Below are 26,192 nucleotides of genomic sequence, written 5' to 3'. Positions count from 1 at the left end.
GTATGTTTCTGTACCAGTACCATGCTGTTTTTATTATGATAGCTTTGTATTACATTTTGAAATCAGAGATTGTGAACCCTCCAGCTTTGTTCTTTTTTCTCAAGATTGCTATATCTATTCGGAGTGTTTTTTTGCCCCATATGAATTTTAGGATTCTTTGTTCTATTTCTGTGAGGAATGTCACTGAGATTCTGATTGGAATTGCGTTGAATCTGTTGATTGCTTTGGGTAGTGTGGACATTTTAACTATGTTTATTCTTCCAATCCATGTGCATAGAGTATCTTTCCATTTCTTTATGTCATCATTGGTTTCTTTCAATAATGTCTTATAGTTTTCATTGTATAGGTCTTTCATCTCCTTGGTTAAATTTATTCCTAGATGTTTTCTTCTTTTTGTTGCGATTGTAAATGGGATTGTATTTTTGAGTTCACTTTCCTTTAGTTTGTTATTAGGGTATAGAAATGCAACTGATTTTTGTAAGTTGATTTTGTAGTCTACAACTTTGCTGTAGTTGTTGATTCTTTCTGGTAGTTTTCTGATGGATTCTTTAGGGTTTTCTATATATGATCTCATGTCATCTGCAAACAGCGAGAATTTCACTTCTTCATTTCCTATTTGGATTACTTTTATTCCTTTTTCCTTCCTAATGGCTCTGGCAACAACCTCCAGTACAATATTGAATAAGAGTGGTGATAGTGAGCACCTTATCTTGTTCCTGTTCTCAGAGGGAAAGCATTCAGTTTTTCCCCATGAGTTTGATGTTGACTTTGGGTTTATGACCTTTATTATGTTGTGGTAATTTCCTTCTATTCTCATTTTGTTAAAGAGTTTTTATCTTAAATGGCTGTTGGATCTTCTCAAATGCTTTCTTTGCATCTATTGAGATGATCATGTGTTTTTCTTCCTCATTTTTTTAATGTGGTGTATGACATTGGTTGATTTGTGGATGGGCAACCATCCCTGTATCCCTGGTAGAAATACTACTTGGTCATGGTGTATGATGTTTTTGATGTATTGCTATATTCAAGTCGCCCATATGTTGTTGAGGAATTTTGCATCTGTGTTCATCAGTGATATTGGCCTGTAGTTTTCCATTTTTGTGTTGTCCTTATCAGGCTTTGGTATCAGGGTGATGTTGGCCTCGTAGAATGTGTTAGGAAGTGTTCCATCTTCCCTAATTTTTGCAGTAGTTTAGAAGGATAGGTATGTAATCAGCTTTGAATGTTTGGTGGAATTCACCAGGGAAACCATCTGGTCCTGGACTTGTGGGGACTTTTTGATTACTGTTTCAATCTCTTTACTTGTGATTGGCCTATTCAGATTATCTATTTCTTCTTGATTCACATTTGGGAGGTTGTAAGAGTCTAAGAACTTTTCCATCTCTTCTAGAATCTCCACTTTGTTGGCATATAGCTTTTCATAGTATTGTCTTACATTTGTTTGTATTTCTGTGGTATCTGTTGTAATTTCTTCTCTTTCATTTGTAATTTTATTTATGTGAGCTTTCTCTATTTCTTTCTTTGCAAGTCTACCTAGGGGTTTTTCAGTTTTGGTTGTCTTCTCAAAGAACCAGCTCTTTGTTTCATTAATCCATTCCAGCATCTTTTTTGTTTCAGTTGCATTTTTTTTCTGTTCTGCTTTTTATTTTTTCCCTCCTTCTGCTGACTTTGGGCTTTGTTTGTTGTTCATTTTCTAATTCAGTTAGGTCAACTTTGAGATTGCTCATTTGGGATTTTTCTTGTTTGTTAAGGTGAATGTATATTGTGATGAATTTCCCTCTTAGTACCACTTTTGCTCCATCCCACATGAGTTGGTATGGTATATTTTCATTTGTCTCCAGATATTTTTTGATTTCTCCTTTAATTTCTTCAATGATCCATTGGTTGGTCAGTAGCATGTTGTTTAGTCTCCACATCTTTGTCCCTTCCTCAGTTTTTTTCTTGTAGCTAATTTCTATTTTCACACCTTTTTGGTTAGAATAGATGCTTGTTATTATTTTAATCTTACTAAATTTATTGAGGCTTGCCTTGTTTCCCAAGATATGGTCTATCCTTGAGAGTGTTCCATGAGAGCTTGAGAAGAATGTGTATTCTGCTGTTTTTGGTTGGAGTGTTCTATATATATCTACTTAGTTCATCTGGTTTAGTTTTGCATTTAATTGCACTGTTTCCTTGCTGACTTTCTGGCTGGATTGTCTGTCTGTTGATGTGAATGAAGTATTGAGGTTCCTTACTATTACTGTGTTGTTGTTCATGTCTCCTTTTAGATTGGTTAATAGTTTCTTTGTGTATTTGGTGCTCCTGTGTTGGGTGCATAGATAAGTGTTAGGTCTTCTTGGTGGAGTGTCCCTTTAATTATTATATACTGCCCCTCTTTGTCTCTCCTTACCTCTCTTATCTTGAAGTCTACTTTCTCTGATATAAGTATTTCGACACCTGCTTTATTTTGTTTGCAATTAGCTTGGAGTATCATGTTCCATCCCTTCACTCTGAGGCTGTTTGTCATTGGAGCTCGGATATGTTTCCTGAAGGCAGCTGTTGGGTCTTGCTCTTTAATCCATCTCACCACTCTCTATCTTTTGATTGGAGAATTCAATCCATTTACCTTTAGAGGATTATTGATATATGAGGGCTTAATGCTGCCATCTTATTGCTCATTTTCTGGTTCTCCTGCATTTCCTTTGTTTCTCGTCCCATGTGGTTTGGACTACCAGTTTGGTCACCTAGTTTTTTATGCTAGATTTCTTAGTTTTCTCCTTATTTATTATTTGTGTCTCTGTTCTACGTATTTTTTTAGTGGTTACATGATGTTTGTATGCAAAATCTCATGGATGAGATAGTACATCTTCTGGTGACCTCTTATTTCCTTACACTGAGTGATTCAGTCCCTCTCCTCTTCCCCTCCTAAGTTATTTTTGTCACATCTTATTCCATCTTGTGTTGTGAGTTTGTGGTTAAAATGACAGGATTATCTTTGTTTTTGTTATTTTCCCTCCTTTTATCTTTAATGTTTTGCCTGAGTATTTGCTAACCTGTTCTGATGTACAGCTTCAATTTTCTGTTTTTTTCCTACCTATATACCTCCTTACTCAGGGCTTTGTAACCCCTTTGTTTTTTTTTTTTTTCACATATGAAGGCCTTCTTGAGGATTTCTTGTAGTGGGGGTCTTGTGAGGATGAACTCCCTTAGGTTTTGTTTATCTGGGAAAGTTTTTATTTCTCCATAATATCTAAAGATATTTTCACTTGATAGAGTATTCTTGGCTAAAAGTTTTTGTCTTTCGGAGATTTGAATATATCATTCCACTCTTCTCCTAGCCTGTAAGATTTCTTCTGAGAAATAGGCTGAAAGCCTGATAGGGGTTCCTTTGTAAGTTATTTTCTTTTGCCTTGCTGCCCTTAATATTTTTTCTTTGTCATTGACTTTTGCCAGCTTGACTACTATATGCCTTGCAGTAGGTCATTATACATTGACATACTTAGGAGATCTGGTGGCTTCTTTCACATGGATTTCCATGTCCTTCCTAAGGTTTGGGAAGTTCTCTGCTATTATTTCTTTGAACAAGCTTTCTGCTCCATTCTCCTTCTCTTTTCCCTCTGGAATATATAATCCTTATGTTACATTTCCTAATTGAGTTGGATATTTCTCAGAGAATTTCTTCATTTCTTTGTAGTCTTAGTTCTCTCTCCTCCTCTATCTGAAGCATTTCTATATTCCTGACCTCACTGTTGCTGATTAATTCCTGCTTGATCTCAGCTCTTTTGTTCAGGGAATCCAAAGTCTGCTTTATCTCATCCATTGTTTTTCATCTCCAATATTTCTGTTGGGTTCTTCTTTATAGTTTGAATCTCTGTTGTGAAGTAGCTCCTGAACTCATTAAATTGTCTATCTGCATTCTCTTTTAACTCATTGAGGCTTTTAATAATAACTGTTTAATTCTCTGTCATTTAGGTTACAGATTTCTGTGTTTTCAGGTTTGGTTTCTCAGTCCTTGTCATTTTCCTTCTGGTCTGGAGAGTCAATATAGTTTTCCATACTGTTAGACAGCATGGATTTGTGCTTCTGCATTGTGGTAGTATTTGATTGCCGCTTCCACCTGTTGCCACTGGGTAGGGGTCAAGAGCTGCATATTCTGAGCCTGCTGCAATCACAGGGACAGCTCCCAGGTGCTGGGCTGGAGCGCTGTGCAGGGGGGAGGGGCACTTTCTTTCTGCTGTGCAATCTTGGCGCCTTCTCACTTTGCCCTTGCTATCTGCTCTCCTGGGGTGTTTTCTTGGTGAAGACACCTCCGTGATAGCTAGCCACTTCTGTCAGGGACTTTTCCCCATCCTGTGTTGGACCTCAGAGATCTCTGGTGTTCCTTTGGAGGGCCACAGCTCCCTCCTCACTTTCCTCCTGGAGGCCACACAGAATCTCAGGGTCATTGTCCTTCAGGGAGGAAAAGCATTCTCTTACCTTGTTCCACTTCCTTGGACATCAGAGGGGGTGCTCCAGCACCTCTGCTTTCCGACGTATGGCTGCCTGAGTCTCTCAGGCATCCTTTTTGTGATTTGGATGTCCTGTGTTGGCATATGAATGTCCTTTTATTGTATCTTTGAGGGGAGAGTTTACAGGGAGAGCTCACTCTGCTGTGATGCTAACATCACTTGTTAGCCACTCTGTTTTTTGACTGAGGAATTTAATCCATTTACATTTAAAGTAATTATTGGTAAGTCAGTACTTACTATTGCCATTTTTGTTAATTATTTCGATTTGATTTGTCATTCGTTTGTTTTCTTCTTCTTCTTTTACTTTCTTCTTTCGTGATTTGGTAACTATTATTAGCCTTATCCTTTGATTCCTTTCATTTTTCTTTGTGTGTCTACTACAAGTTTTTCTTTTGTCATTACCAGGAGATTTATAAAATGTTCTTAGAACATCCTATTTTACACTGTCAACTTAAGTTTTATCACATAGAAAACCCATACTTCTTTCCTCCCTCTCACTTAGGTTATTGATGTTACCATTTACATATTTTTATATTGTGTATCCATTTAAAAATTATTTTAGTTATAGTAATGTTTGTTTTTTAACTTTTGTAGTAGAGCTAAAAGTGATTTACCTACCTCCATTACAATATTAGAGAATTCTGGATTTGAGTATATTTACCTTTACTGATGAGTTTTATACGTTTATATGTTTTTACTTTGTTGTTTAGTACCTTTTTATTTCAACTTGAAGAACTCCCTTTAGAATTTCTTATAATGTATATCTAGTGATGAACTCTCTCAGCTATTATTAGTTTAGGAGTCTTTATCTCACCTTTATTTCTGATGGCAGCTTTGCGAGGTATTGTGTATTCTTATTTGGCAGTTTTTTTCTTTCAGTGCTTTGAACATATCACCTCACTGTCTCCTGGCCTGCAAAGTTTCTGCTGCTAAATATGCTGATAGCCTTAAGGGAGTTCCCTTGTATGTGAAGAGTCCCTTTTCTCTTCCTGCTTTCAAAGTTCTCTCTTTGTTTGATTATAATGCGTCATGGTGAAGTCCTCTTTGGGTTGAGTATGTTTGGGGACATTTGGGCTTCAGGTACCTGAATATCTGTATCTTTTCTCAAATTTGGGAAGTTTTCATCTGTTGTTTCTTTGAATAGACTTTCTGCCCCTTCTTCTCTCTCTACTCCTCCTGGAACTCCAATAATGCATGTGCTGTCTCATTTATTGGTATCTTATAAGTTCTGTAGTCTTTCTTCATTCCTTTTTATTCAATTTTCTTTTTGTTCTTATGACTGGGTAATTTTGAATGACCTGTCTTCTTCATTGATTCTTTCTTTTACTTGTTTGAGTCTGCTGTCACAACTCTCTGTTGAATTCTTCAGTGCAGTCATTATATTCTTTAGCTCTATGATTTCTGTTTTTTGTTATGGTCTCTTTTTCTTTGTTAAACTTCTCATTTTGTTCATGTATTGTTTTCCTAATTTGGTTTAGTTATCTATCTGTGCTTTCTTGCATTTTACTGAACTTTTTAAAGATAACTGTTCTGAATTCTTTGTCATTCAGCTCATATATCTCCATTTTTTAGGATCAGTTGTTGGATTTTTCTTAATTACCTTTGGTGGTATTGTGTTTCCCTGATTCATCATTATCCTTGTGTCCTTGCATTGGTATCTGTGCATTGAGGAAGTGGTCACCTCTTTCAGTCTTTACAGGTTCATTTTGGCAGGGAAAGACTTTTACTGCTTAGCCCAGCCTGTGATTTTGAATGGATCAGCTGGTAGCATCCTTGGGAAGATTGGGCTACTGCTGGAGTCTTTGGTGGGCAAGGCTGCTGTTCACCATCTGAGGTCAGGTCGGATTGCTGGCTGGACTCCACAGTTAGGCAGGACCACTTGCTGGCCTCCCTGCTGACATAAAGCTAAACACTTGTTGTGCTCTGTGATTTGGCAGTGCTGCGGGCTAGGCTTTATAATCATCCTTGGTCATTTGTGGCTACAGGCTGTACTCCCTGATCAGTTGTTGACACTGACTGGAGTTGGTGTTTATGCGGGACTGCAGGCTGCACTCTGTGATTAGGTGAGGCCAAAGGCTGTTCTGTGCATTTTCTGGGGTCACAAGCTGACCTCTGTGATGGTGGTGGGGCAGGCACACATCTTGCTCTGCATTTGTTGGGTAACTGGCTGGATTCCCCATTTGGGCAGGACTGCTGGCTGTACTTGGTGAGAAGTGATCACTGACTGGCTTCCCAGGCTGGGCAGGGCCACAAACTGTGCCTTGCAGTTGGACATGGCTGTAGGCTGGGCTCCACCATTGGGGAGAGTCACTGACTGTGCTCTGTGGTTGGCTGATCTGTTGATTGGGGACCTCAGCCGAGTGAACTGATGACTGCACTCCCTAACCTTATGGGGCTGCCGTTTGGGTTCTCTGATCAGGTGGAGCTGCTGGCTGGGCTCTGTGGCAAGGTCGCTGGCAGATACATGGTGCCACCTCCAAGATCCATTGGCTGCTTGCTCTTTGTCTTGTCCCCCTTCTTTGTTACTAGATGACCCCAGGTGTTCTACTCCTGCCAGTTTTCCCAGCGTTCCCTATAAGGCGAGACAGAGATGGGCCTCCTGAGGTTTGCCCCTGAACACTGGGAAAGTAGATAGCCATTTTGGGTTCTTTTTTACCCACTGGAGAAACTATAGTCCCAGGGATTCTCTTTCAGTGTGGTTCTCTATTGGTTTAGGAGAGGGGCAACATGGTCAAAATGAAACCATTCCTCTTACCCTTCTAATGCCACTTTTCTCTCTCTTTTTTTTTTTTTGCTCTAACACTTTGCTTTGGCTTCACCCCCTAGGTTCTGAGATTTTCACTAAGGCATTCTTGTGTATGGATGGTTGCTAATTACTATTTTTGTGAAGGGATTAGAGTCTGGGTTCTCCTATTCCTCCATCATTCCTCAAATAAGCTCTTTATGTCAGTCCCTCTCTTTTTCCTTCTGGGATTCCCATAATGCACGTTTTGGTCCTCCTGATGGTATCCTAGAGGTCCCTGTGGCACGTTCTACATTTTTGATTCCTTTTTCTTTCTGTGTATTTTTTTTGCCCTTTTTTTAAATAAGCTGATTCTTCTTCCTGCCCAAATCTGCTTTTGATCCCTTTTAGTGAAATTTTCATTTTAGCTAGTGGTTTGTTGTCTCCCAAATTTATGTTTTGTTCCTTTTTCCTTTCTTTTCATTGATATTATTTGTTCATACATTGTTCGCCTACTTTCCTTTAGTTCTTTCTGGTTTCTTTGATCCCTTTGAGTATATTTTATATAGTTAAATTAAAATCTACTAAGTCTTATATCTGGAATTCTCAGGGATAGTTTCTGGGTTTTTTCCTTGTGAAAGACCCATGCCATCCTGTTTTTTGGGGTATACCTTGTGGTTTTTTTTGTTGCATACTGGACATTTGAATATTATAATATGGTAACCATGGAAATCAAATTCCACCTCTTTCCACAGGTTTTCTGTTTTTGTTTGTGAAAGACTGAAGTTGTTTGTTTGTTTAGTGACCTTTCCAGAGTTTTTGCAGAGAATGTGTTCCTTGTCTTGGATACTCCCTGAAGTCTCTCTTCTTTTAGCTGGTGTTCAGGTAGTGTTGTGTCAGGGAATTCTTTGAATGCCAGGAGCTAAAAATAAAAAATAAACAAAAAGCCAGTTTCTCCAGTCCTTGCACATTTCCGTTGTGTTGGGGCCCTCCTTCAACACTTAGCCAGGCTGCTCATGGCTGTGTGTTGGCCTGAAGATTAGTTAGAGGTTAGCGCCTAGGATCCTAGGTTTTTCTGTGCATGTGTCCCACCCTGGACATGTTCCTGGGGTTCTGAATGCCCCAGTATACACAGGCACTTTTGAGTGCTTTAATTTCCTGAAGAACCTGTCTTCTCAGCTTTTCCTCCTGGGCTTTAAGCTGTCCATTTTTTATCTTGAGTATAATCTTTTGCTCCAGGTGACTGCAGATTTTTGTTCACTTTACAGTAGTTTTGAACAGTGCTTCTGCTGTGTGTCCCTGCGAGTTTGTTTCTCCTTCCTTCCTCTCCTCCGCCCCCTAGTTCTGCTGGGGAAGATTGCTTTTACTTCTAGTCCTTATTTCTGTTGCAGTTATTGACATGTTATAATTTTATCCCCCTCCTTATGATTTGGAAGCTGCATATTGTTTTGCTATTCTTTTAGTGGCTACCATTAAAATTATAACTGAATAACTAATTTTCAGTCTAAAGTTTACCAGTGTCTCCCTTCTTTCTCCCAGGCAAACCAGTACTGAGAATGTTTTAACTGGGATCACTCTTTCTTGTCTTCTGTGCTAGTGTTGTCCAGGGTTACAGTTCTATCCTTTTATCTCCTATAATTAATCATTATTTTTGTTAAATAGTTAAAATTTGTTGAGATGCAGTACTTATTTGCTGAATTCTTTGCTCAGTATTTCTGCTTTACATCTTAGCTCTTTCCCCTGGAATCATTTTTTTTCTTTCTTAAGTACCTATTTTAGAAGTCCTTTTAGTGAGGATTTGTTGGTGGAAACTCAAGTTTTTATTCACCAGAAAATGTTTTTTTTAAGTCTTTTTTTGTCTTTATAGTTTAGATATGAATAAAATCTAGGTTAATTTGTTTTCTTTTCTCAGAACTATTACAATATTCTCAAACTTGTGCCATCTGTTATTTCTGAGAGTTTAGGTGTTTTATGTTTACTTAAATATTTACCCTATCTGGTATTGTTTATTCCTTTCTGTAGTCCTGGGCTTCTACCTAGTACCATTTCCATTCAACCTGAAGAAATTGTTTTAGCTTTTCTTGTTGCACTGGTCTGTTGGAGACAAATTCTCCCAGCTTTTGTCATTTGTATGTGTTTGCATTTCTTAAATTTCCAAAGGTTGTTTTCATGGGATATAGAATTGACAGTCTTTTCTTTCAGCACTTTAAAGGTGTTTCTCTTTGACTTCTGTCATCTCTTGTTTCTAGTGAGAATTCAGCTGTCATTTATATTTTTCCCCTTTATGTAATATGCTTTTTTTCTTTGCCTGCTTTAAAGATTTTTGTCTTTAATTTTGTTGTTCAAAAGTGTCATTATGATGTGCCTGGTAGTGATTTTGTAAATTTATTCTATTTGGGGATCTATGAGTTTCTTGCACTTGTTGGTTGATATCTCACCAGTTTTGGAAAGTTCTCATCTGATGTCATCAAATATTTTTCTGCCTCCTTCCCTCTCTCATTTCCTTCTGCTACTCCAGTTGTACGTGTAGTTGTCTGTTTGGTATTCTCTCACAGATGTCAAATGTACTGTTATTTTTGGTCTTTTTTTTTTTTTTCTTTTTATTTCTTTTTTTTAATTTATTTTATTTATTATTTATTTATTATTCTTTTTTTTTCTTTTTATTTCAGCTTGGATAGTTTCTATGGACCTGTTATCTTTTTTTGAGGAAGATTAGCCCTGAGCTAACATCTGCTGCCAATCCTCCTCTTTTTGCTGAGGAAGATTGGCCCTGAGCTAACGTCTGTGCCCATCTTCCTCTACTTTATATGTGGGACGCCTGGCACAGCATGGCTTGCCAAGTGGTGCCATCTTTGCATCCGGGATCCGAACCAGTGAACTCCGGGCTAGCAAAGCAGAACGTGCAAACGTAACTGCTATGCCACCGGCCGGCCCCTCTATGGACCTGTTTTCTAGTTCACTGGTCCTTTCATCTACTGGGTCCAGTGTTCTGTTAATATCTGATACCATCTTTTTTATTTCTAGCATTTTATTTCGAATATGTTTATAGTTTCAATCTCTGCTGGAGTTTCCCATGTGTTCTTATATATATCTTTTCAACTAAATTTTAGAATATCTATTATAGTGAATTTACCTTATTTTTATTATTTCAATATCTGGACTGTTTCTGGGTCTGATTTATTTTGTTGTTTCCTCTCTTCACCATGGATTGCAATTTCTTGCTTCTATGCGTGTTCTGTATTTTTTTATGCCAAATATGTTATATAAAAGACGATAGAGGCTAAAGTAAATAATATTTATCTCCAGGATGGACTTATTCCTTCTTCTTCCAGTCTATTAAATTGTTGTTAGATTATGTTAGTCATGTTTGATTAGGGGGCTGAGTTAAGCTGATCTGTAGCTGATATATATCTGGCCTTTGTGGAAGCTTTAGTTTATCATTACTTTTGAATATTTTTACTGTAAGTTCAGGAGTTTTTTTTTCAGCAAGGAAAACTGAAAATTGGTGAGATGTCTGAAGACCTCTTTGTGCTTTAATGCTAAACCACTTATTTTCTAAACTGAGGGGAGCATGCAGACTTTTTTTTATCTCTTCTTTACCACGTGGTTGCTAGTTCTTTGTTCTGTAGTCCTTTCTCCAGTTTTTTGTGTCAAAGGAGACCTATCTTCCCTCTATGCTACCCCAGATCTTGGTGTGTAGCTGCCTTAAATTCTGTGAAGTCCTGGGTTGCCTCTTTGGGGTTTCTCTCAGCTTTTCTGTGCCACCTCCAGCCTTCAGTTGTTGAATGTCTTGAGTGCCTCAGATATCTCTCAGTTCTTCTGCCCTCTCTGGTCTTTCTTGCCCTGTTCCCCATCTCCAATGATGAGATGCCTCGTGCTTGGGGAGATTCCACACACTTGCTGGGTTCATCTCTCTCAGTTCAGCTGCTCTTCCCCAGCGTTTGGTGGACTGACCCAATACACTTGGGGAATCCTTGTGGAATCAGTTGGTGGGTGAGTGTTGACTATCTGCTACCAGGTGCTCCTTGCAGTTTCAGTTATCGCTCCAGTCCACAGTCAGTCATTCAGGCTTTGGCTGTTTCTCCTCACTCTGTATGGCAGATTCTTTACCCTGCTGCATCTCTGTCAGGCCTCTGAGCACATCCACGAGTCTCTGCTGCCTCATGAAAGTCCTATCACTTTTTGCAACTTAGTTCATTTAGGTGTCTTTTCACCGTTAATTCTTCCACTTTTTTTGAAAACTATGATTTTGTAGTTAACCTGGCTTATTTTGGCCACTGTAAGAATGATCGTTATCCTGTGAACTTCTCATACTTAATACCAGGAGGGTTTTTTCCCCCTAATATTTCCAGTGACACTGGTTTCAAAAATGGAGACTATATCTTCACTAACCTTTTATTTCTTATAATATTAACTGTAATGATAGGTAACATTTATTAAGTACTTACTGAGTGCCAGACACCTTGGTGAACACTTTAAATGCATTATCTCATTTACTTCTCACAAAGTTGAAATAGGTATTATATCATCCTCATTTTCCAGATGAGAAATTAAGTAGGTAGGTCAATATTACACAGCCAGTCAGTGACACTTTTGAACTCAAGATTGTCTGTCTCTGGTGCAGAGTTTTCAAATTCACATTCCTGTATGGGGCAGGACTGTAAGATAAATGAGAGAAGTGATTAGGCTACAAAAAAAATAACAAGGGCTGGCCCCGTGGCCGAGTGGTTAAGTTTGTGCACTCCGCTTTGGCAGGCTACGGTGTGCCAGTTCGGATCCTGGGGACAGATCTATGTAATGCTCATCAAGCCACACTGTGGTGGCATCCCACTTAGAAGAACTAGAACAACTTACAACTAGGATATACAACTGTGTACTGGGGCTTTGGGAGGAAAAAAAAAGAAAGGAAGATTGGCAACAGATGTTAGCTCAGGGCCAGTCTTCCTCACCAGAAAGAAAAAATTACAAATCAAGCAGCATGATGAATGATAGTTAACATTCAGCCTAGATACTTCATGAAAATATAATCAGTTCTGTGGCAAAGTCTCTTGGAGACTACGTGCCTGACACAAGGGTTTTGGTCTCTTCTCAGCTTCAGCCTGTTGTTGCCCATGTGAAAATGTGGTTCCATTTTCTGATTTTTTCAAAAGAAGGCAGAAATCTGTATTTTTCATATGAAATGACTCAGTTCCTAAGTGTTAGCTGCTGATTCAAATAAAAAGAAAATAAAATTCAGTGTGAATTCACTGTGAATTCATGGTGAGAGTGAAATAAAACGTGTCTATAGGCCCAACCTGTCTTCTGGGCAGCCAGTTAATAGAGCCTGAGCTCTTTTAAACCACCTGTCACACTGTCTCTCAGTGCCCACCTTAATGCCTTCCTTTCACATATGTGCTACATAAGTTATGGAAGTGGTGACCTGCTCATGAATGATTGTATTTTATTTACTGTGGTAATGTAATCTAAATTAAGACATAAGCTACAAAGACAATTCTTGGAAACATTTTTTTTTTTTAAATTCTGAATTCTTTATTTGCCTTAAGCACTAGAGTTCTATTAAAGACATGTCTTAACATTAAGTTGATATGAAGGTCCAAGTATTACTGAATGCTTAGTTTATTCTTGTTCATTAGTCATGACTTTCCTTCTCTTCTGTGCTTGCTTCTTTGATATAGCTTTCACTTTCAGAAGAACAGAATGAAGTAATGAAAAATGGCTGTGAATCTAAAGAGCTGGTCTACCTCGTGCACATTGCTTGTCAGGTAATTTTGTGGATGTACTCTTCATTTCACGTAAAATTTAATAAGAATTACTTTGAGTGATTATTAAATTTCTTTCTGTAATGAATTTCTCACATTGCCTGGTAGAATCCGCAGAAAGATACTTGTACAATATTGAAGTGAAATTGGAATATGAATGACTATTGTTAAGAAAATAGGCGGCTCGCCCAGTGGCACAGTGGTTAAGTTTGTGCGCTCTGCTGCAGCAGCCCAGGGATTGCGGGTTTCGATCCCAGGTGTGGATCAAGCCACGCTGTGGCAGCATCCTACATACAAAATAGAGGAAGATTAGCACAGATGTTAGCTCAGTGACGATCTTCCTCACCAAAAAAAGGGAAAGAAAAGGACGGTGTCCTTCAAAAAAGAGAAATATGTTCTTAAAATACTATATGGAATGCACACTTTGGTTGCAACTTGCATGTTTTTCTCTCTGCATTTTGAGAAAGATTTTAAGGCTTTTAGACACTTTTGAATGAATAAAAGTGATTATGGTAACACACAGATGCTTTGTTTTATTCTTTCTCCCAGTCATATTGACATTTCTGCATGTACTCGCAGTTGAAAAATCAATTTAGTAGAATCAGTTTTATAGACTTTAATTTACAAATTTAAAGAAAATTTCCCCTGTAAGAGTAAAGGAAATATATTATTTATTGATGATAAGATTAAATGAGTCAGCTACTGGTCACATACTACAATAAAAGATCCTTGGTGACCTTAAGGAAAACCTTTCAAAATTATGTGCTTTTATTTATAGGCGTCACAATATGAGATTGGAAATTGAATTTAGCTTGTATATAAATTAGATGTCCAAAGTTATGTATTGTTCATACGTTTTATTGTATGTCATCTCGATTCCTTTGAGGAAGTGAGCAGCTCTGAGTCACTAAGTCTCAGACTTTATAAAATGCTTCTATTTGGCGAGTTAATTTTTAAGTGAAAACATCAAGTGCTTTTTTGATGAACCGTTATTAATGGGTGAATATAAAACATATCTTCTTTATCTGGAGTACATGGTTGGCACGCCAGTAATGTATTTGTTAATCCCTCTACAACATAATACTTTTTAGCATCTTTTTTTCGTACCGTTAATTTCTATATTTTCCAACAATGAAAATGTTTTTATTCTCATAAGCAAAACACAGTATCAGAAATACTTGATGCTGTTTTTAAAAATGGTCTTCAAAAGGTAAGCGTGGTATTTTGGTACCATACGGTAGAATGTGTAATTGTTATTTGACTATGCTTCTGTGAATTAGTGACCTAGACAGGCTGTTTTCTGGCTGTAAATATGTTGTCAAGCTGCTTAAAAAATTTCAGACTATTTGGTATAGTATTTATTATATCAAAGTAGTTATTTCCTGCATTGTAATAATGTCGTAAGACTTCTGTGCCTCGCTGTAAGTAATCATTGATGCATTCCTGTGGCTTACCTTCTGTATTCTTGCTGTATATGTGAGCCATAAACCATATTAAACTAGAATCATATTTTTTTTGTAACTATAATCAAAGCCTCTAATTTTGCAAAAGAGGAAATTGAAGCCCAAATTACTGAAGTGGCTGTATGAAACCTTAGCAAGGGCAACTAAGAACTTTTGTTTCTTGATTGCTAGCTTTTCCTACATCTCCTTGCAATTCACAGTTTAGAATGGATTTGAGAAATTTCTTAGTCTTCGGATAAGATCACCATTACACATTGATGTAATCTTTCCATTTTAGAAGTTATTTATTCATATATTTCATATCTTTGCTGATTTCTATTTTTTAATAATGTACTCTTGAAATTTTTTTTATTTAACCAAAATTCTTGGTTCTTCATCTTAACCTGCTCTCTTCTCTGGTTCTTTTGTCTCAGAAAGTGGCCAGTTAAACAACTGTGATCTTTTTCCTTTCCGTAAGTTAAGTGATACTGATTCCTTACGTCCTATCTTTGAACCTTTTAATTGTGTCTTTGCCTCTGATCTTTAAAGTTTTTATTTCTTTTTAAATTGTGAACCCAGAAATGTAAATCATGTCTTCCATACAGAATAGATCCAAATTCAGTAGGCATTTTTTGGTCACGTATGTATCTAATACACAGATATTATGACATGCAGTACATCATTTAGTTCTTACAATGCTCTTTGAGGCAAATAGTTTGCTTTCCTTTTTACAGGTGATGAATCTAAGACTCAAGAATATTCATAACTTCTCCAAGATCATAAAATCAAAAAGAAATACCAGGATTTGAACCTCAGTCTGGTGTTTTTTCTGTTCTTCACCATTTTCTAATTTGATTTATACTTGGTTGGTTGGCTACTCTGAAATCTGAAAGCATATCCCAAATGTTAATAAAGAATTATAGAAATGCACTGAAATTGACAATCTAGTTTCTTTGCTAATAGACTTTGGTGGACAGGGCCTAGATAGCACACACACACACACACACACACACACACACACACACATATATATATATATATATATATATATATATATGTATGTATATGACTTTAAGTGGAAGCTTCAAATCAAGAGCGTCTGAGAGAGAGAGTCTAAGCTGACTGGGTACAATCCTAGGCCAATAGACAGAGGCCCCAAAGCAATTGAAACAGATTTCTGTCATACAGATTTCATTTAGCCATGTTGGTGTGTCTCAGCTTAATATGAACTGTGAAGAAAGCAACTCTCTTGGCTGCTTTGAAGAATAGATCTTTAATGCCATCTGAGCCCTCACCTCCCTCCCTAATCATTATTTAGAATGAGTTATTTTAACCAGTATAGGCATGTTGATGCCTCAGATGTTCCCTCTCTTATATTTTTATTCTATTCTCTAAGTAAACAAACTGAAAAAGTAGTATTATGTAAAAGAAACACATAAGCTAGTGTGGATGAAAAAACACTCTTTCCAAGTTGTTTCATGATATTGATTTAAGTGGGAATACTTTTTCTTTTCTGAGTATCATACGATTTTTCCTCTGCATATTCCCTCCTTTTTAAGAAACATGTATTTAGTTTGAAATCAATGAAAATTAATAAAAATCCTTGGAAATTCAGGAATATGTCAAGGTAGATATGGGAAAAATCTTTACTGTCTCAAGTGTTGAACATTCAAGAATTTAAAAAGATCAAAATTAAGCAAACCCTGACACTAATTATATTGAACCTCACTACATAGAATAAAGCATTTATAAGTGTAGAGTTAGTAATAGTGAGTCTTAAAAGCATCCTATATTCTATTGTATTGTTCTTTAGCAAATAAGCAAACATCAGTTTTTAAGTGTTAATTTTAAAATGGCAAATTTAAACCTAGCTGTTGCAAGAATTTATTCTAATATATGCCCTAATGAAAATCCTGTTCTGGTCTTTCCTTTCTGTAAGTGTAGTTTTGTTAGCATAAGAATAATTGTTGCTTAATAAAATACTTAGTATTTTATTATAAAATGCTTAGTATTTTTATAATAAATTTTATAAAATTTTTATTAAAATTTATAGTATTTTATTATCCTGTGGTGAGCTTTACAGTAGTTGGAATTAATGGTCCTTATTGAAGTTGGATTGTATTAACTTTGTATTTTAACCAGAATTCGTCAATATATAGTAGTTTATTTTTTCTGAAGATCAAGTTTTTCATAAATATTTGCAGAAATATGAAGACTCCTTGATGTCCCCCCTAAAAACAGTTGGTTTTAGGGGAATGCTTTCCTGCCTCAAAATATCTCCTGTACTCTGATACTTGAAATTCCACCATTAGAAATGCATTCCTTGGTATTAAATATGTCCTCCACTCAATCCATTTAGAAAATGCTGTTACTAAGGGAGTGGAGTTGAATATTAACATTTGTAAAGCATCTGTGTATGAGCGAAATATACAGGCAGACTGCAAACGTTCTTTCTAAACCTCATAACTCTTCTGTAAAATATAGGTATTACTATTCCCATTTTGCAGATGAGTCAACTGCTGCTCATAGGTATAAGTAACTTATGTAAAGTCCTATATTTAGGATAAGGCCAGGCTCAGATTTGAATCAAGTCTCTCTTTTTTAACTGAACTTCATCACGCAGTTAAAGAGAGAATTCATAGCATTAATTCTTTTGCGGATAACTTTCCCATAATAAAGGGATTTCGAAGGAGGAGGTGAAGACTGCTCGTCTCAGAAAGAACAGTAAACGGATCTAGAATTTGTCTTTCTCTTTCCCTTTCTATTATTAACAAGTTATCCCAAGCTGCTGTCTCTTGTTGGGCTATTGTGGTAGCATCTGTGTTTGCACCCTGTAATCAGTTATAACGATTTAAACTGTCAGAATGATGTAAGATGTAAATTGAAACATGTTACTCTCATGGTCAAAACTCTTCAGTAGATTTCCACTGTATGTAGAACTAAACCCAAACTACTTACCAAGGCCAGTGAGGACCCTGCATGATCTGGAGCTTGCCAGCCCCTTCCATCATGTCATGACAGTCTTCTCACTCCCATGCGCTGGTCACACTAGCTTGCAGTCAGTTGCTGAAAGACCTGAAGTTCTTTCCTGCAACAAGGCATTGAACTCTGTTCAGCCCATAACTGTTCACACTGTGCACTTGCTGTGTCTGGCACCTTCTCAGTTTTCAGGACGCAGTTTTGATATCACCTCCTCAGAAGGGCTTTTCCTGACTGCCCTAACTGAAGTAGGTTCTTGCTTATTTTTCCATAGTACAAAACTATCATTATTTTATTTATTTACTTTAAAAAGTATTTGTTTTCCTCATTAGAAATAAAGTCTAAGAAGTCAGAGTTTGGTGGTCCTTCCTCTGTGACATCTCTAATGCTTATTCCACTGCTTGGTTCTTTGTAGGTGCACAGCACATGTCTGGTGAATGAATGCGAGGAAGAAGAACAAATTTTTGTCTTAGAAATTTAATCCTATATACACTGGGATATTTCTTTCTCAGACTTGTCAAGAATTGTTGATTTTTATTACCCTTGGATAGCAGTAATTACTTGATAGTAGTAATTATTAAGGTTAGAAATTAGCAACAAATTAAAATTTAGCAGATGTATGTAGTGAGTTTTTTGTTTTGTTCTGTGCAACATAATTGAACTTCTGAAATGCTTTGATCATTTACTTTTATTCAGTCTGTTTGGAAATTGGATGATTAAGGCTATTTCTTTACGTGTGAAATTTAAAGTTCTTTCATGTCTGCTGAAAATGTGAGGTATTTGACTATTTTTACAATTTTACTCAGTGAATTTAACTCAGTCTTAGATGATTTACAAATTGTGTTCAGGTACTAATTTCTTGAATAAAAATCTGTATAAAAGAACAGACTTTTTGCTGGCACAAGATGATTTTTAGAAAGTTGAAAGAAATCAGTTCACTGATAAATGAAGAAGTGAATTTTGAAATCCAATTCCCGGTATTTACTTTCTGAGGCTATGAAAACCTTTTGCATTTATATGGTTGGTTGTTGATATTTATTTCTTTGAGCAAGACCACTTAGATGGAAGAGAACATAATTACTTTTTTTTTAATTAATAAACTTTATTTTTTAGAGCAGTTTTAGGTTCACTGCAAAACTGAGTTGAAAATACAAGCTTCCTGTGTACTCCTGTCCCCACACATACACAACCTCCTCCACTATGGACATCGCCAACATCGTGATACATTTGTTACAATTGATGAGCTTGCTTTAACATACCATTGTTATCAAGGGTTCACTCATGGTGGTGTACATTCTGTGGGTTAGGATTAATTTATAATAATATGTATCCACCATTATAGGATTGCAGAGAATAGTTTCACTGCCCTAAAAATCCTCTTTTATCCCTCACTTCCCCTAATCCCTGGCAACCACTGATCTTTTTACTATCTCCATTGTTTTGCTTTTCCAGAATGTTTTATAGTTCGAATCATACAGTATGTAGCCTTTGCAAGTTGGCTTCTTTCACTTAGTAATATGCATTTTACTTTTCTCCATGTCTTTTCATGGCTTGATAGCTTGTTTCTTTTTGGTGCTGAATATTATTCCATTGTCTGGATGTACCACAGTTTGTTTATTCATTCACCAGCTGAAGGACGTCTTGGTTGCTTCAAGTTTTGGCAGTTATGAATAAACCTACTGTAAACATTCATGTGCAGGTTTTTGTGTGGGTAAGTACCAAGGAATGTAATTGCTGGATCCTGTGGTAAAAGTATGTTTAGTTTTGTAAGAAACTTCAAAGTGTCTGTACCATTTTGTATTCCTACCAGCAGTAAAGGAAACTTCCTGTTGCTCTCCGTCCTTGTCAGCATTTGGTGTTATCAGTGTTCTGGATTTTTGCAATTCTAGTAGGTGTATAGTGGTATCTCATTTTTTAAGTTTGCATTTCCCTGATGACATATGATGCAGAGTATCTTTTCATATGCTTATTTGTCATCTGTATATCTTCTTGTTGAGGCATCTGTTAAGGTCCTTGGCCCATTTTTAAATCAGTTCTTTTCTTATTGTTGATTTTTAAGAGTTCTTTGATATATTGGATAACAGTCCCTTACCAAATATGTCTTTTGCCAGTATTTCCTCCAAGTCTGTGGCTTGTCTTTTCTTTCTCTTGACAGTGTTTTTTGACAGAACATAAAAATTTAATTTCAGTGAAGTCAAGTTTACCAATTCTTTCTTTCATGGATCCTGCCTCCAGTGTTATATCTAAAAAAAGTCATCACCAAACCCAAGGTCACCTATATTTTTCTCTTATGTTATCTTCTAGGAGTTTTATCATTTTGCATTTTACATTAAGGTTTGTGATCAGTTTTGAGTTAGGTGTAAGGTCTATGTCTAAATTCAATTTTTTCATCTTTTGCTTCTCCATATAAACTTTAGAATCATCTTGTTGATATCCACAAAAATAGCTTGCTGGGATTGTGATTGGGATAGCATTGTAAATCTGTCAAGTTGGGAAGAGTTGACATTTTAGCAATAGTGAGTCTTCGTCTCCGTGAACATGGTATATCTCCATTTATTTAGTTCTTTGATCTCTTTCATCAAGAGTTTTATAGTATTTTTTGTGTGGACCTTGCACATATTTTGTTAGATTTATACCTAAGTATTTCATTTTTTGGAGGTGTTAATGTAAATAGTATTGTGTTTTTAATTTCAAATTCCATATATTCATTGCCGGTACATAGGAAAGTAATGGACTTTTGTATATTAATCTTGTATCCTGCTTTTTTGCTATAATCACTTGTTAGTTCCAGGAGTTTTTTTATTCTTTTGCATTTTCTAGGTAGACAATCATGTCATCTGTATAAAAGTCAGTTTTGTTTCTTCCTTCTCAATCTGTTTATCATTTATTTCCCTTTCTTGTCTTATTGCATTAGCTAGGAATTCCACTACAGTGTTGAAAAGCAGTGGTGAGAGGGGAAATCTTTGCCTTGTTTCTGATCTTACTTGGAAAGCTTTGAGTTTCTCACCATTAACAATGATATTAGCTGTAGATTTTTTAAAATATATATTCTTTATCAAGTTGAGGAAGTTCCCCTCTATTCCTAGTTTACAGAGGGTTTTTATCATGAATCAGTGTTGGATTTTGTCAAATAATTTTCTGCATCTATTAATATGGTCATGTGGTTTTTCTTCTTTAGCCTGTTGATGTGATATATTGCCTTAATTGATTTTAGAATGTTGAACCAGCCTTGCATACCCAAGATAGATTCCACTTTATTGTGGTTTATAATTCATTTTATATATTGTTGGATTTGATTAGCTAATATTTTGTTGAGAATTTTTGCGTTGATAGTCACAAGAGATATTCATCTGTGGTTTTCCTTTCTTGTAATTTCTTTGTCTTGTTTTGGTATTAGGGTAATTTTAACCTCACAGAATGAGTTAGGAAGCATTCCCTCTGCTTCAGTCTTCTGAAGGAGGTTGTAGAGAATTGGTATAATTTCTTCCTTAAATGTTAGGTATAATTCACCAGTGAACCCATCTGGGGCTGGTGCTTTGTTTTCAGAAGTTTATTAATTGATTCGATTCCTTTAATAGATATAGGCCTATTCAGACTATTTCTTCTTGTGTGAGTTTTGGGAGATTGTATCTTTCAAGGAATTGGTCCATTTCATCTAAGGTATCAAGTTTGGGGGCATAAAGTTGTTTATAGTATTCCTTTATTATCCTTTTAATGTTCATAGGATCTGTTGTGATGTTCCTTTTTTTTTTTAACTAAGCCTGACTAGAGATTTATCAGTGTTATTGATCTTTTCAAAGAACCAGCTTTTAGTTTCGTTGATTTTCTCTATTAATTTTCTATTTCAAGTTCATTGATTACTGCTATAATTTTTATTGTTTCTTTTCTTCTCTCTATTTTGGTGTTTTCCTAAGGGGGAATTTTAGATGATTGAGTTTTGAGTTTAGATCTTCCTTCTTTTCTAATATATGCCTTCAATACTATCAATATCCTTCTAAACATTGCTTTTGCTGCATCCCACAGATTTTGATAACATTGTTTTAATTTTTATTTATTTAAATATAATTTTAAATTTCTCATAAGATTTCTTCTTTGATCCATGTGTGTTATTTAGAAGTGTGTTGTTTTAATCTTCAAGTATTTGAGGACTGTCTTGCTATCTTTTTGTTGCTGATTTCTAGTTTAATTCCATTGTGGTCTGAGAGCAGACATTGTGTTTTAAATTTTAAATTTGTTAAGGTTTGTTTTATGGCTCATGTTGTCTGTTTTGGTGAATGGTCTGTGTGAGCTTAAGAAGAATGTTGTTGGATGAAGTAATCTTTAGATATCCACTACATACAGTTGATTGATTGTGTTGGTGAGTTCAAATATGTCCTTACTGATTTTCTACCTACTGGATCTGTCCATTTCTGATAGAGGGATGTTGAAGTCTCCAGTTTGTAATGGTGGATTCATCTATTTCTCCTCAAAGTTCTATCAGTTTTTGCCTCACGTGTTTTGACACTCTGTTGTAGGCATATACCCATTAAGGATTGCTATGTCTTTTTGGAGAACTGACTCCTTTATTATTATGTAATACCCTTCTTCCTTGACAGCTTTCCTTGGCCTGAAGTTGACTCTCTGTGAAATTAGTGTAACTACTCCCACTTTCTTTTGATTAGTGTTAGAATTGTATATTTTTATCCATCCATTTACTTTAATTCTGTATGTATGTGTTCTAAAAGCACCAGCCACTGACAAATGCAGTATTACTTTTTCTTTATATTGACCACTTCCTTAATCATTTGGCTCAGAAGGAGTAATAGACATGACTACTCTTCCTTTCTTTATGTAGGTTTAGGTTTCTGACCTATGTCATTTTCTTTCTTTCTGAAGAACTTTCTTTTAACATTTCTTGCAAGACAGGTCTGTGGCTACAAATTTTCTCAATTTTTGTTCACCGGGAAAAGTCTTTATTTCTCCTTTACTTTTGAAGGATAATTTTACAGGGTATAGAATTCTAGTTTAGTGATTTTTTTCTCTCAACACTAAATATTTCACCCTACTCTCTTCTTCTTCTGTGGTTTTTGAGGAGAGGTTGGATGTAATTCCTATCTTTGCTCCTCTATAGGTAAAGTGTTTTTTTCCTGTGGCTTCTTTCAGGATATTTTCTTTATCTTTGATTTTTCTGAAGTTTGAATATGATATGCCTAGGTGTAGTTATTTTGGCATTTATCCTGCTTGGTTTCTATAAGCTTCCTGGGTCTGTGGTTTGGTGTCTGGCGTTGATTTGGAGAAATTTTCATTCATTATTGCTTCTGTTCCTTTTCCTTCTGGTAGGCTCATTATGTGTGTGTTACAGCTTTTCTGGTTGTTCCTCTTTTTCTGGATATTCTGTGGGGTTTTTTTTCTCTTTGCTTTTTTAGTTTTGGAAGCTTTTATTGTCATATGCTCAAGCTTGGAGATTCTTTCCTCAGTTGCGTTCAGTCTGCTAATAAGCCTGTCAAAGGCATTCTTCATTTTTGTTACAGTGTTTTTGGTCTCTAGGATTTCTTTTCAATTCTTTCTTAGAATTTCCATTTCTCTGTTTACGTTTCTATTGGTTCTTGCATATTCTCTACTATTTCCATTTAAGCCGTTAGCATATTCCTCATTGTTTTATTGGTTTGATAATTCCAACATTCCTGCCATATATGACTTTCTTCTGATGATTGTCCAGTCTCTCAAATTGTGTTTTTTGTCTTTTAGTATGATTTGTAATTTCTTGTTGAAAGGTGGACATGATGTATTAGGTAAAAGCAACAGATCCTATGACTAGGTCTCAGTCTTAATGAGGCTCTGTCCCTGGGCTTGGAATTCATAGGTGCTTCACAGCCCTCACTCCCCTGCCTTAAGTGAGACAGGAGGGCTGGAGTCAGCTGGAGCTGGGTATTTCTCTTCCCAAGGTGACTTAGGCCCTGGTAAAACCCTGGTAGGTGAGGCTTTGGTTAGTTTCTCCTGAGGGGAGACTTTGTTGAGAACAGAGTGTTCTCGTGTATTTCGAAATAATTACTTTTCTCCTCCCCTGGCCACAAGCATGAGGGGATTTTTCTCTCATTTTTGCTGTGAAAACCTGGTTGAACTTCTGGAGGTAAAACTCACAAAAGTGTGGGGCCCCTCCTGACTGTGCCCCATGGAGTTTTTGACTGTCAGACTCATCCACACTGAGCCTCCTGCAATTCGTCAGTTGCTGTTCTAGATTTTCTCCTGAGCTCTGGTTCCCACAGATTTTTGTCTAAGTTGTGATTCTCTGTATACACCTCTCAGTCTCTCCTGTTTGGGGACAGCTGTTTGCCCTGTGTTTTCATTTCTCTGATAGATCTAAGAAGAGTTGTTGATTTTTCAGTTTGTTCACCTTTCTACTTGTTAGGACAGAGTGGTGACTTCTAAGCTCCTTGCATACCAAACAGGAAATTAGAAGTCTGATGATTACTTTTTAACCTGACAGACAAGATCAGTTCTGAAACGTGGCTGAATCAACAATGTGTTTTCATAGAGCTTCTCATTTTCATGTGGTACTTTATAAGACAAAGCCAGATGAACTAAAAGTTGAACTGGCAGAACAAATAGAAAGCAGAGAACAGTATATTTTAATCCCTTTTAAAAATATTTTTTAAATACTTCTTTGGGAAGAATATCCTGAGCAAGGAGGACCAACCAACTTCTTTTTGACTTCTTTTAAGCAAAAAAAAATCAATATCTCAGTATCATAAGTCATTTAATATATCACTTCAGTATGTATTCAAGGAATTTTGTTGAGTGTAACAAACTGTCTGACTAAAAATGTTATAGCTCTCAGAAGGCTAATAGTTCCATCAAAGAGTTTGATTAGATATGCAGTCTACTAGGTTTTGGTAAATGATATGATAGGAGTATATGATATATTCTAGTAGAAAAATTGGCAAAGATATAAATAGATAATTCATAAAAGGATAGACAATACCATTTTCACCTACTGGAAAAATTTTTTTTGCTTTTGAGGAATAGTAGCCCTGAGCTAACTACTGCCAATCCTCCTCTTTTTGCTGAGGAAGACTGGCCCTGAGCTAACATCCATGCACATCTTCCTCTACTTTATATGTGGGACACCTACCCCAGCATGGCTTTTGCGAAGCAGTGCCATCTCCACACCCGGGATCCGAACCCGTGAATCCCGGGCCGCCGAGAAGTGGAACATGCACACTTAACCGCTGCACCACCAGGCCGGCCCCACCTACTGGAAAATTTTTAAGTGATTTTTTTCAGTGTTAGGAAGGATGCAGTGAAGTAGGCCCAAGCAGTGAAAATTCCACTTTTAGGAATTGTGTATGTATGTATTTTAACTTTTTATTTAAAAATAAGTTTAGACCTATAGAAAATTTGCTAAAATAGCGTACAGAGATCCATATGCCCTTCACTTAGCTTCCATTCATATCACATTTTTTAGGAATTCATTCTAAAGAAGTATAAGACATTAGAACATAAACTTAAGTACAAATGTTATTACACTCTTGTTATCAATTATTGTATTCTAATCTTAGAACTTCCCAAGTCTATCAGTTTGGAAGTTTTAACTGCTTTTCCAAAATTGATCTAAGTTAGTGAGGGTATCATTGTAGTTTCAGTGCATGTTAACAATTTCAACCAAACTAATATTTGCCTCTTACACTCCATGAATGACAGCTACATGACTAATATAGCATGCAAAAGGTATTTTTGTGCCAGACAGCTGTAACAGTGAGAAGACTATCATTAATGATAGTGAATACTTAATGAATGATAGCCAGGATGTGTGCTCAGTGACTGACATGGATTTTTTTATTTAATCTTCCAACAACCCCAGGACTGTTAACCTCCCCATTTTATAGATGAGTAAACTGAGGTTTAGAAGACTTATCTAAGGTCACATACTAGCAAGTAGCCCAGGACAGTCTAACTTGAAAGCCTGCATTCCTGATTACCGCTTTCCTCATTCATTTTTTTCTTTCATTTCTCTTCTTTCCCTGTTTCACAGTCATGTAGGTCTAGAAATCTGCTTTGTATGCCAAGGGGAAAGTGATATTCCAAGTATCAAATGTTACCTTATGTCTTAGTTTGAGCTGCTGTACCAAAATACCACAGACTGGATGCTTTATAAAGAACAGAAGTTTATTTCTCACAGTTCTGGAAGCTGGAAGTCTGAGGTCAAGAAGTCAGAACGGTAAAGTTCTGGTGGGAGCCCTCTTCCAGGTTGCAGATTGCTGACTTCTCATTGTAACCTCACATTGCAGAGAGCAGAGAAGGGGAAGCAAGCTCTCTGGTGACTGTTATAAGGGTATTAATCCCCTTCAGGAGGGCTCCGCCCTCATGACGTCATCTAATCCCAAGGCCTTCCCAAAGACTCCACTTCCTAATGCCATCGCATTGGAGGTTTGGGTTTCTGCATATGAATTTTGAGGAGACACAAGCATTCAGTCCATAACATATTACAATTATGTGAGAATATTCTCCATTTTGTAAGGAATGCTTACTGAAAAGGATTCGAAACAGAGCCAATTTCTGTTCTAAAAGCACCAGGCACAAGCAGATGCAGTATTACATTTTTTTTATATCAACCACTTCCATAGTCAGTTGGCTCAAATGGAGTAATAGATGTGAATGTACTAAGTCGTCAGGTCATTTCTGTCTTTTCCTCTAATAAAATGGAATGAGTATACGTGTGTTTAGAGTTGATCTTGATTGATTGCTCTGCTTTTGTACTAGGGACTTAAAATCCTAATGTTACATTTTCTTCTGAAAGGGAACATGAAAACAAAACAAACGAAAG

At 36.5% G+C, this 26,192-nt stretch overlaps 1 protein-coding gene across 8 annotated transcripts in view; it reads left to right on the top strand.

Annotated features, from left to right (window-relative positions):
* Positions 1-26,192, top strand: part of ARHGAP32 (Rho GTPase activating protein 32) — a 320,124-nt gene that overhangs the window by 186,521 nt on the left and 107,411 nt on the right. For all 8 annotated transcript variants that reach the window (XM_070272953.1, XM_070272951.1, XM_070272952.1 and 5 more), the window contains one exon: positions 12,885-12,971. In XM_070272953.1, coding sequence (XP_070129054.1) covers positions 12,885-12,971 — 87 coding nt within the window. The remainder of the gene's footprint in view (positions 1-12,884; positions 12,972-26,192) is intronic.

This window comes from Equus caballus, chromosome 7 (genome assembly GCF_041296265.1).
Source record: "Equus caballus isolate H_3958 breed thoroughbred chromosome 7, TB-T2T, whole genome shotgun sequence".
NCBI classification, from domain to species: Eukaryota; Metazoa; Chordata; class Mammalia; order Perissodactyla; family Equidae; genus Equus; species Equus caballus.
Note: the sequence above shows the minus strand (reverse complement) of the source record. Positions and strands in the feature narration are given on the sequence as shown.